Below are 12392 nucleotides of genomic sequence, written 5' to 3' on the forward strand. Positions count from 1 at the left end.
ACATTTTATGCAATAAATTTAAAAAATAATAATAATGAAAAAAGTAATCGAAAAAACACGGGCTTGTACAATATAGGAAGGGGGCGTGTCTGATAAAACGAATATCAAATATCTAAATCAAGCTACTTAAAAACTCACAAAAGCCTGTGTAGACGATAAAATTACCCAAAGTTTTTTTAAAGTGAAATATCCCTTTAGCCCATTAACTGCCAGAGGTATTTTCAATTTTTTTTAGCCAGTGCCAGAGTTTTTCATTGAAAAAAAAAAGTGCTCAGGAGCCGAGATACAGAATTTTTAAGTTTTAAGTTAACAAGAAAGTGGATAGGAGTCTAGATCTTCGAAAAATCATAGCTCCTTGGTCTTTGGGTCAAATTGGATTTTTTATTATTTTTTTTTCACGTAGATCTACGCGATTGGCACGTGGCGGCTTTAAATAGGTTCGCGTAGATCTACGTGATTGGCAGTGAATCTGTTTTAAGGGGTCTATTGCATCCATAGCCTATATACTTACAATACCAAAGTAAAACTACGAAAAAAGGAGATAATATTGGAGACATACTGTACAGACTTTCACCACTAATGTGTGTCGGTCCCTTCTTGTCCGTTCCAGAGGCGTCCCCAAAGCGTGGACGTGGGGTCACTTCGGCCAGGGCTCGGGCCCCATTCTGCTGGACGGCGTTCAGTGCACGGGCAACGAGCTGTCCCTGGAGGAATGTCCCCACAACAACTGGGAACAACACAACTGTGACCACATGGAAGACGCTGGAGTGTCCTGCAACCCTTACACAGGTCAGGAAGCAGGGAACTGCAACACAATAAGCGCACGGACGCTGATTTTATTTTATGTTCCGCTCCATGTTAGTAAATGCCGCCATTCTCATTGGCTGCGCACGGTCGAACGTTCTACCTGCGCACGAGAAGATTTTGTTTAAAAACATTCCATGAAGCCAGGTTTGGTGAGAACAGTCACGCACAAACCTCTGCACATAAAGAGCGTGAGTGATGCTTTTTTTGGTGGGTTCAGCAGCAGGGAACTGCAACCCTTACACAGGTCAGAAAGCAGGGAACTGCACGGCACTACTGTACGTTAACACATGAGCGTGCATGGATTAAAGTGGGTGTAAGTGATATTTGTTTGTTAAAATAAGTGTTAAAGTAATACTAGGTAACTTTAAAACAAAAACTAAAGTTAAATTGTATATCTTTTGTGAGTGGCAAATGTGGCAAACACCCACTCCATGAATTTCACCCCCAAAAGCCTTTTATAAACATATTTTATATTGAAAGTTGACAGGGACGTGTTTCCCGCGAAAATTACGTCATCCGGCCGGGAAACGGAAATGCACCGGTTTCCTGTTTGGCCAGGAACTACCGCGCTAATAACAAAAAGGAATCTCACGCTGTTTTTAAGAGATTATAGGATTTGAAGATGGAAAAACAACAGCAAAAGAAAACACAGCACACAGTAACTAATCCACTGGCTAAGAGAAACGATCCGCAGATAGTATAAAACAATTAAAAGAACACTTTTTGAAACACGTCTTCCGGTGAAAACAAATGGAATTCTGGGTAATGCAGGCATCCACTACAGGCCTGCAATGACAGTAGTGACCAGCAGAGGTTGCTAAAAATCGTTATTTGTGGACCTGCGTTGTATTACTTTAAATACAGCTAGGAACTCTATATATATTCTGATATAACAAATATATGAGCAGACAAAATTCTAACTGGAACACTATCAAAATGAACCCGATGAATGGGTTCTCTCTCCTGGTTGGATGAAATTTCTAACCCACCTGAAAATGTATTTTCTATTTGTATTTATTAAGAGATCACTGAATCTGAATATAGACCTTTAACTTTTTAAGAAAAACACGTTTTGTTTTAACCAGAATATATCACTTGCAGCACTGGTACATGAGGGGGGGGGGGGGGCGGTACGTGCGCGGTGCACATGCATCCCGGTGAGGATAACTAGTTAGCATGCATCGTCACGCACTGCATTAATAAACCAAGTGGTCCTGATGCACGTTACCACGGAAACCACACTCAAGCAGACCCATAGATATTAGTCCGGCTGAATTCAATCAATGAGCTAAAAGTGGGTGGGAACAATTTATGTTAAAAAACAAAACAAACAAAAAACTGCTGTGTTCACGCTGGCAGCTACAAAGCTACAGGCATGTATTTTCAATGGAAGCCAGCGGCATGAAGATACAGAAGCTACGGGCTACCATTTTGTTGCTGTCGGGCAGAGATCTCCATATTTTAACTTTTTGTGTTTTTTTTTGTAAATTAACGCCATACTTGATCATACTACAGCGTCACACTAAAAGCATCCAAAGTGGTAGCTCTGATTCATAGCCTAGAAGGAGTTCTCCTTAAGGCTATGGGACTTTCGAACCAATGCGCCCGCACCACAGGCTGCATAGCCTCTCGTCTGCAGTAGAAATAAAAAAGATCACTTTCGATACTCACCAAAACAAAGACGGTTTTATGGAGTTGAAAGCCAACTCTGAGCCCCCCACCTCACGTCTAAAAAAACGTTTTTTGCGCCCTCTACAGATCAATGGAATTTTTCTGTTGACAATTTTTTACTGCAGACGAGAGGCTATGCAGCCTGTGGTGGAGAACTCCTTCAAGGCTATGAATCAGAGCTACCAAAGTAGCAGATCCACAAGCTCGAAACACGGCGTGAAGCGACGCGCTTCGAGCTTGTCGATTTGCTACTTTTGCTATTTTGGAATTTGAATCCTGAAAAGTAACAGTTTTGGACCATGTATTACAACAGCTGTGTGTGTGTGTGTGTGTGTGTGTGTGTGTGTGTGTGTGTGTGTGTGTGTGTGTGTGTGTGTGTGTGCGTGTGCGTGTCATTGCAGATGGAGTGGTTCGGCTGGTGGGGGCAGACAGTCCCTGGGAGGGCCGTTTGGAGGTCTACCACCAGGGGGACTGGGGGTCCGTGTGTGATGACAACTGGACACAACTCAACGCTCAGGTGGTCTGCAGACAGCTGGGATTCAGGTGGGGTTCACTGTCCGGCGGAAACCTTGCATGTCCATTTTTGTGAACTAATATATAACGCAGACAAAACAGACAACCAAGCAGATTAACAAAACAACATAAAGAAAAAGAAGATACAATCAAGATAAAGATACAATACAGATAAAGATAAGTGTGCATCATAAATCACGACTGAACTAAGAGGTCATCCCATCAGACAGGTACGTTTAGTAAAAGTAAAATGACATTCAGAGTGTCATGCGTGAAATGAGACAAAACTGTCTGGGCCAAAATCCATGAACACAAAACTGCAAAAACAAGTAATGAAATACATAAATGGGCATGCATACAATTGTAAACATGAGTGCATGCATACGAAACCGTTGCTTTTCAGGAAATGGAAAAAGGATCCAATGTAGTTATTGCTTAGTCCCAAGCTCTTGTTAATACTTTTCATTGGTTCAATATTTGTAAAAACCCACAGACCATCTGAACCACTTTCACGATTTTTTCGAAAATAGCACAATTTTCCAGTCATTTTGTTTAATTTATGTTCTGCCCAATGAAACATACAGTACCACTGTATAAGGTCAGGTCTATCATGCATTATAAGTGCATTTATAATGCATTATGTTGCACTTACATAAGGCTTTATGACACTAATTATATATTTTCACAATTTTGCATCACAACTTATAACAAGGTTTATGAAGTATTATAAGTGCTGATCCTAATGTTCTAGAGAAGTTCAGCACGTCACTTCGTGCCTCGCCATGTGCTTGTAGATCTGCTATTTTTGAAAAATATTGAAAATGTGTGCAAGTCTTTGAACATATATTTTTAAAGCAACATTTTTTTACTCAAATCTTTGCTTCTGGGGGTCCCTGGAAAAAAAGATGGGGGACCGCGGCCAAATACATATAATTGTGGGGGTCCTTGACATGAAAAAGTTTTGAGAACCACCGATATAGTAACATACGTTTTTCAGAAAACTGTGATCTCTGATTTAGAAGACATTTGTAGAATCGGCCTCGGGTCTTTAAAAATGGCTTAAAACAAATGTAACTGAGGTCATGCTTGTTGTGTGTCCACCAGGGGGCGAGCGGAGGTGGCCCCAGACGGGGTGTACGGGGAGGGGGTGGGTCTCATCCTACTGGACGAGGTGCAGTGTAAGGGGACGGAGACCACCCTGCTGACGTGCCGTCGTGACGAGTGGGGACGCCACGACTGCTCACACAGCGAGGACGTGTCAGTGCGCTGCGAGCGGGGAGGGGACACCAACGACATGCCTGGCCTGACACCTCCCATCGGTACGTGTAGTATAGGTACTCCTCAGGGATGGGATGGGACTTTACCTAGGGGAAATACGGACTCTCCCTTTTCCCGGTGTTTCGCCCAGGTTGACATGGTTTTGAGGTTAGGTTTAGGCATAGTTTCTGTGAGGTTAGGGGTTAAAGGGATAGTTCGGGAGGCGGGAGGAGTAGGACGGAGGCGCTACGTCCTCCCGGTGGGGGCTCCTCACCGGCAGGTGAGCCAGTAGGATACGACAGCAGTGGCAAGCAGCGGGAGGAATTAATTGGCATAATGAACAAATTGGAAGAAAAATTGGTAAAAATATATTATAACCCTGTGAGTGGCTTCAGATCCTCGGGGAGGGCTCTTTTGGTTGCTCCTCAGACTCGTCTCGTTACCCCGGGTGACTGGGCCTTTGCGGCCCGGGCACCTAGGCTTTGGAACGCCCTGCCCGAGGATCTTAGGCTAGCAGAATCGGTGTCTGTCTTCTTTTACACACTTCTGAAAACACAGACTGTCTCTTAAGTGTTTTTCCTAAGTTCAAGTGCTTATGTCATAAACTACGAATGCTGTTATTTGCTTGTTTGGAAAAGTGTGATACAAAACACTCTTTATCATTACTCTAAATATAAAAAATAAATTAAAAGAAAGGCTACAAAGAAGGTTGTTTGGTACAATGTTGTTGTTTTTGTGTAACGTCTGGTGTGTCTGGTTACCATGGTGATATGTTTGTTTGTGTGTCCAGGGCCTCTGGTGCGTCTGGTAGCTGGAGAGAGCAGGAAGGAGGGGCGTGTCGAGGTGTTCGTCAACGGCCAATGGGGAACGGTGTGTGATGACGGCTGGAATGACATAAATGCGGGCGTGGTCTGTAGGCAGCTGGGCTTCATGTAAGTAGGGCTGCGACTGTTGCATCTGTTGATTTCGGTTCCTTAACGATTCCTCTTAATGGTTCGATTAGTTAACGGTTCCCTTTAACAATTCCTATAGGGGGGTCCAAATGGATCCTTACAGGTCTGTAACTCTGAGAGTGATGGTGGTCCTTGAAATAAAAAAGTTTGAGAACCACTGGTATTGTAATTGTATAGTAGACGTGAAGTCCACATACCAACTCTGACAGTTGACTGGTTCCAGAAACGGTTCCAAATGAGATGGAACTATGGTGATGGAATATAGAGATGGAATGGGGTGTTTTCCTGCAGAAAGACATCCCTCTGGCTGTATTTTGGTTTTGTTCCACTCTTTATGTTGGCATTCATCCCTCCCCCCTCTGTCTGTGGGGGGATGGGGGGGGGGGGTGAGAGTGTCGCAAACCACTTCAACAGCAACTCTGCGCCAGACGCTCTGTGTTGTTTTGTAGCTTTGTATTGTTTGTAGCTGCTAGCGTGAATGCAGCGCAAGGGGCCATCTCCACCGAAAGCACTTTTTATTTGTAAGACAAATAAAAAAAATGTGCACATATAAGTAAGCCATGTGGCCCATCATAGGGCAGGAAACTATCTCCTGTTTCTGTAGCGTGAGGCAGTTTGGTGTACTAGTACATCCCCTGGACATGATGCTAGTATTTCACGGGGTCCCAATTATTATGGTTTTTGGTATGACCCGACCAGGGATCGAACTCTGACCTCCCAGTCTCAGGGCAGACTCTCTACCACAAGGCCACTGAGCTCGTATGTGCAAATATACATTGACAAAAGGAGACCCCAAACACTGGGGATCACATTATCAATGGACCCTTACGGGTCCAATTGGTTCTATTTGCACACTCTCAGAGTTACATTAACACTGAGGATTTTACAGTGTAGATCAGGGGTCCCAGAGATCGATCGGGACCCATGTTTATGGCTCACAAGTAAATATCCCTTTTTTTTTTACTAAAATTATGTTTTTTCAAAAAGTTAAACATTTTCTGAAATTAAAAAGAAATCTAAAAAAATATGAATGAAAAAAGAGAATTTCCTAAATTAAAGAACATCACAGAAATTCCAAGTAGTGAAAATACCAGAGCTTGTAGATCGTCCATTTCCACTAGCCTGGGTCAAATTTCCCCTGACCCTAAATGCATACAAAGCTGAGGGTCCTTGAAATTAAAAAGGGATTGAGAATAATCCCCCCCCCCCCACCTGCCTAATGTTTCTCAGGGGAGTGGCCAAAGCTCGCTCCATGGCGTATTTCGGCGAGGGCCATGGGCCCATTCACCTGGACAACGTGCGGTGCGCAGGAACGGAGCGGTCTCTGGGGGCGTGCTCGGCGGAGGGCCAGGACGCCCACGACTGCCGCCACAGCGAGGACGCCGGCGTCATCTGCGACTACACCCCCGAGCCTGTAGGGGACGCCGCCATCGCAACGCACACCTGCGGCCTGAGACCCAACAACCAGCGGAGACGCCGGAGGATCATAGGAGGAGACAAGTCACTGAGGTCAGTACTTGTGCTGCAATGCGTTGTGAGCTTGTATGTGTAGTATGTGTGCACGCTGCATAACCAAGTATAAGTCAAGCATAACCCCTAACCCCTTTGGTAAAGTCTGGTAAAGTCAAGCCCTACAGCAATAATCAATATTAAAGTTATTTTAAGATTAAAGAGTACATTGTTTTCCATAAAAACCCTCTCATATATTTCATAAAAGCAAAGCAACTGGGTTGGCTGTATGTAGATCAACATGAACGTAAGTTTAAAATGATAATGATACCAAAACCTCATCATTTTACATATTGTGTTATGAAACAAACAGAGCACTAGTGTGTCACACTATTTTACAAATCACAGACTGGGACTTTGCCAAACTAAAAGGTTCAGTAGTGAGATTATAACGGTTTTCTTTAATCCGCGAGAACATAATGGATGGTGTGATGTTCAGGGGGGACTGGCCGTGGCAGGTGTCTCTGTGGCTGAGGTCTCATTCTAAAGGCAACCATCCTCTGTGTGGAGCCACGCTCATCAACTCCTGCTGGGTGCTGACTGCAGCGCACTGCTTCAAGAGGTAGGAAACACTGACCTCTAGTGTACATGTTGTGTTATTGTTCCTGACTGCAATACAAGGGATTTATTGGCATGAGAAAACGTACGCTTACATTGCCAAAGCAAAAGTGGAACAATTACAGTCAAAACTAACTAGTGTATGTATAATTAAATGGGAATAAAAATAATGTGTAAACAGAGCGGTGTTACATTTAGTCTAGGACCTGGCTAAGATATGTATGCACTTAATTTAGGAGAGAATATCTCAACTGTTCTTGGCTAATATGACCCCAGGGAACAACTTAGGAACTTTGACTAATTCTCTATCCGGGACGAAATACCCGAAAATGACCACGCCCTTTTTAAAATGACCATAACCGGTGCACTATTTCCAACATGGTAAACCGTTGGAGCTACAGATTTACTGAGATGCTCAAAATGTTCAGAATACTTATGTTTAGGGAAACATAGTAAAGTGTAACATTTCTAATTTGATATTTTATGACAGAACAGCTAAAAGAAACCGCTAAAAACATATTACAGTCCAGGGCCATAGTTGCGCGAATCAATCTAAAAGCACTACATTTGTCCCTGATGTAACCCAGGGCATGCTCTAATGATTTAGCAACGGTGCCCGAGCCAACGACCTTCGGGGTCATCATAGTGGCCAAATCCAATATGGCTGCCACCTGCCAAAGTCTTTGGCTATAACGTTTGAACCACATGAGCTACGAATGCCAACTTGGTGTCTAAATCATGTTTTTTGACTATTAGAAACATGTTTGAATGCTTATCTTCATGATGTAATCTATCTAGAGGACACTAATTTGATTATCACAAATATGTCATATATATGCCACTATGTTATGAAACAACCAATGTATCCTACAATGTAATTTTATTGAAACAATATAATGATTTAACTCAATAGAATGAGTAGAACTCATTCCTAATGATACAGCTAGTACAGTATGTGCAACAATGCTCAGCATAAAATGTAATACTATATAGTATTACTATTCTATACACCATTGACTAGTATGATATCATACTAGTCAAAGGTGTATAGAATTGTTTATAATATGTTTATATCACATTATGGTCTTGGTGTTACAACAGCAATAGCTTTACTGGCACCTGCAAGATCCAGTAAGGTTCACAAGTCTTAGTAATGGAGTCCCAGTACCAGCCCAACCTATTGAAATCTGGGATATTTTGTTGGACGGAGGTTGTCTGATCCAATAGAAGCTGGTCTGAAGCAGGTTTTACATGCTGAATCAGTGCAGCTTGGGTGAGAGGAATGTTCGTGAGGGACTGAGAAAAGCCACTGTCAGGATTCATCAACTCTGCTTTGGCCACAGCTCTTGCTGTATATGATGATGACCATACACTCCAATCTTTGGACATGGACATTGGAGTTGATCTTTTCAGGCTCCAAGGTGAGGGTGACCAGGGTTTCTTTGAGATACCTGCACTCCTTTTCCCATAGTCAGGGAAGGCTGATGTTGGTCAGATGGTACCAGGTCCCTTGAGAACCTTCCTCCCACCCAAGTGTCAGAACCTGGGAACCTTACTGGACCCATCTTGCAGATGCCAGTAAAGCGTGCGCTATCGTCCTCCTCTGTGGCTACAAAAGTCATTTGGTGGACACAGCAAATGCTGCAAAGCTGGAGTCTGTTGCATTTCGATATATAGATGTATGATTAGGACATTAAAAAACAGTCATCATTGTGTGTGTGTGTGTGTGTGTGTGTGTGTGTGTGTGTGTGTGTGTGTGTGTGTGTGTGTGTGTGTGTGTGTGTGTGTGTGTGTGTGTGTGTGTGTGTGTGTGTGTGTGTGTGTGTGTGTGTGTGTGTGTGTGGTGCAGTACTGTATATATCAGTTATTGCAGAGCTGTTCTGTTGTTGTAGTAGACAAATTCCTAGCAACCATTTGTTGTTTAGCAATTAACCTTTCTGATTCTAATTTAAACATATTGTTCAAATTCCATACACCTTTGACTATTATGATAGTGTTCAATGTATGCTGAGCTGAGTTTGATCTTAATTTGATCTCATTCCTACAACTACTGTATACACTCAATCTGGATGAAACGTTACATAACATGTTTGGTATAGTGGCCATATTTGTAATAAGCAAGTCAGAGTGATCTAGATGGATTCAATCATAAATATGAGCATTCCAATGTGTTTCTAATGCTCAAAAAGCATAAAGTAGACACCAAGTTTGCCAAAAATGACAAAGATTAAGGTAAGTAAAACTAATTTTCAAAACTAATATTCCTTTGAAATATGTAAAGTAGAGGTCCAGCCACATCCAGTCATAAAGATACGCATTCCAACATGTTTCTAATTGTCAAAAAACATGATTTTCGGGTATTTCGTCCCGGATAGAGAATTAGTCATATTAGCCAAGAACAGTTGAGATATTCTCTCCTAAATTAAGTGCATACATATCTTAGCCAGGTCCTATACTAATTGCAACTGAGAGAAATCTTTCTTACAAAACCATAACAATTGTGCAGAAATAGTTAGCCTATACAACAGTGACCTCCAGTGGTCATGTGGTGTTATTGTCTGCATTAATTCCTGCTGAGATGCAGAGACATAAAGAGAGATAATGACATGTATTATCATATGATTTCAGTGGATGTCACAGTATGAACTCAGATACATCATAGTGATCATTTCACATCAGATGTTTTGTGTGAAGAAGAATTGTAGCCTATGATTATAAAATCTTAATAAATACACATACCGGTATACTACATAATAAGTTACATATCTATAAGAAGTGTGGGAACCCAGTGTCTTAACATTCGGCCGAAATTGTAGATCCGCTACTCTTGATTTATACTACAATTTCAAAATGAAATAAAGCTTTTTTTTTAAAGCATACATTGGTAGCCTTGAATAGGAATATTTTTACAACGCTGTGATTTCTGTAGATTTTGTGTCTTATCAACATAATTTAAAAGCTAATGCTCCTGTGTTTTCTAGTATATAGACTATATCTTAATAAGAAATAAGACATAAGAAAAACATAAGAAAATGCAATCACAGGCTATGCTTTTCAAACAAAAACAGACTTAATGGGAAGGATACATTTGTCTTTTTATCATCTTCCCACGACCCCACTTGGGGTCCCGACCTATAGTTTGAACCTCTGACATAGGGTGATGAAAGGACCGATTCACCCATTTTCAAGCTATCTTCATATAATTGGTCCTCACTAATGCTCATTATAATATGGTTACCATTTATGTCTACAAAGCTAATAGAAACTGCAGGCTTTCTGTCACTGGAGACTGGAAAGTTAACATGCTATCACTGATCACTGGTTTCTGATCTGCCCCCCCCCCCCCCTTATTTTTGTTTTTGCTTTCAAACTGTTTATGTGATGTTTTGCATAGTAGTGTATATTTGTCTGTCATTAATGTTTCGATGAATTGAGTCCAAAGCCACCCCAATGGAAACAAGCCATAGGCTTTCTTGGGTTTAAAATCCTCTCCTCAAGCAGACCTTGTATTGAACTGTACTTCCCTGTGCTTTGTTTTGCAAACTGCTAGTAAAGTATTCAATCAATCAAACACACACACAACCCTCCTCTGAGACACAGAGTGAGTAGACAAAAATGATGGCATCTTATAATGAGCTTTAGTGAGGACCAGTTATATGAAGTTAGGTTGAAAATGGGTGAACTTAAAGGCTTACAAAGAAAACATTTCTGACCACTGGTTATTCCTCTATTCCTCTCCGTTCTCCTCCACATCCTCACCATCCCCTCGTGGCGCTGCAGGTTTGGCAGAGACCCGTCCCGCTACGTGCTGCGACTGGGCGACTACCACACGGAGGAGCGGGACGACTTTGAGCGCACCCTGTCGCCCGAGCGCATCGTGGTGCACAGGAAGTACCACACGCAGGGCTGGGAGTACGACATCGCCCTGCTCCGGCTCAAGGGCACGGAGGGCAACTGCGTGTCGTTCAACCCGCCACACCAACGCGGCGTGCCTGCCCCCCGCGCAGCCGCCGGGCGCCGCCAAGCGGGGCAAGAGGCCCGCCGCCTGCGTCATCACCGGATGGGGCATCACAGGTACACACCGCTAACACTCACTGTTCATTTAACCCAGTGGTTCTCAACCAGTGGTCCGGGGACCACCAGTGGTCCTTGAGGGTGTTCCAGGTGGTCCCCAGCTAAATGATGGAGAGTTGGTAACAAAATGGACCCTTATAGATCTTTAACTCTTGAGAGCGTAAAATGAAACATCTTCATGACTTAATTAAAGAATTGTTATTTTGATCAACGTTTGCCTGTCATCTCTGCTAATGATTCCACATCAATACAGCATGGAATTGTGGACAAAATCGTATCCAACGATAACAAAATATTCACAGTTTTGGGTCTGAGAGTCTAAATCTCATCAAATGGTGGTCTGTGGCTCAAATGCAGAATAAATAATGGACCTTGATATGAAAAGGGTTAAAAACCACTGATTTAACCCATGAAGACCTGAGGCCAATTAATGCCTTCTAAATCAGTAGTTCTCACGCTTTCAAGATTTTTCAAACATGTTAAAAAATTGCAGATCTACAAGCTCGCAGCGCGGCACGAAGTCTTCTCAAGTTTTCTCTCCTGATGGGATGAAATTGGTACCCTGATCTGAAAGCGCGGTAACCCCTGTTACTGAACAAAACACTCTACGGCAATATATAGTATTGGAATATAGAGCTATTTAACACTTAATTTAACAGAATAGATACATTCATGAATACATATCAGACATTACACCACCTTTAACTGGAAAACCTCAATCCGAAGACAAAGATGAGGCCATGACGTTGCAGCTACGGTTCTATTCTTTCTCCAAATGCCAACAATGTTAACTTAAAGGAGAATTTCGCCCGATGTTTTTCTTACCTTTTTTATGATGTTATGATATCCTAGGACGAGTGGTACAGTAGAAAAACGTCATGACCCCATCCCGGGTCCGCCGCAGCTAAAAACCTGCGCTAAAGCGAGACTTCCGATGGGGCAAGAAAATCACGTTGCATAGTGTTCTAACACTTTGAACATCAGATCTCACCAAAACAAATATAACAAAAAAAGTTACTAAAATACACGATTTAGAGCAAGTCCCATAGG

The 12392-nt window shown here is 42.4% G+C and overlaps 1 protein-coding gene across 1 annotated transcript in view; it reads left to right on the forward strand.

Moving 5' to 3' along the window:
* The window catches only part of LOC308100684 (neurotrypsin), a gene marked incomplete at its 3' end in the record, with an annotated part of 56428 nt that overhangs the window by 43631 nt on the left and 405 nt on the right, over positions 1-12392 (forward strand). The window contains 8 exon segments of the mRNA XM_080449752.1: positions 611-789; positions 2880-3021; positions 4096-4310; positions 5039-5180; positions 6432-6710; positions 7150-7272; positions 11049-11241; positions 11243-11342. Coding sequence (XP_080305878.1) covers positions 611-789; positions 2880-3021; positions 4096-4310; positions 5039-5180; positions 6432-6710; positions 7150-7272; positions 11049-11241; positions 11243-11342 — 1373 coding nt within the window.

The sequence above is a fragment of the Gymnoscopelus braueri genome (assembly GCF_963280865.1).
Source record: "Gymnoscopelus braueri genome assembly, chromosome: 14".
NCBI lineage: Eukaryota > Metazoa > Chordata > Actinopteri > Myctophiformes > Myctophidae > Gymnoscopelus > Gymnoscopelus braueri.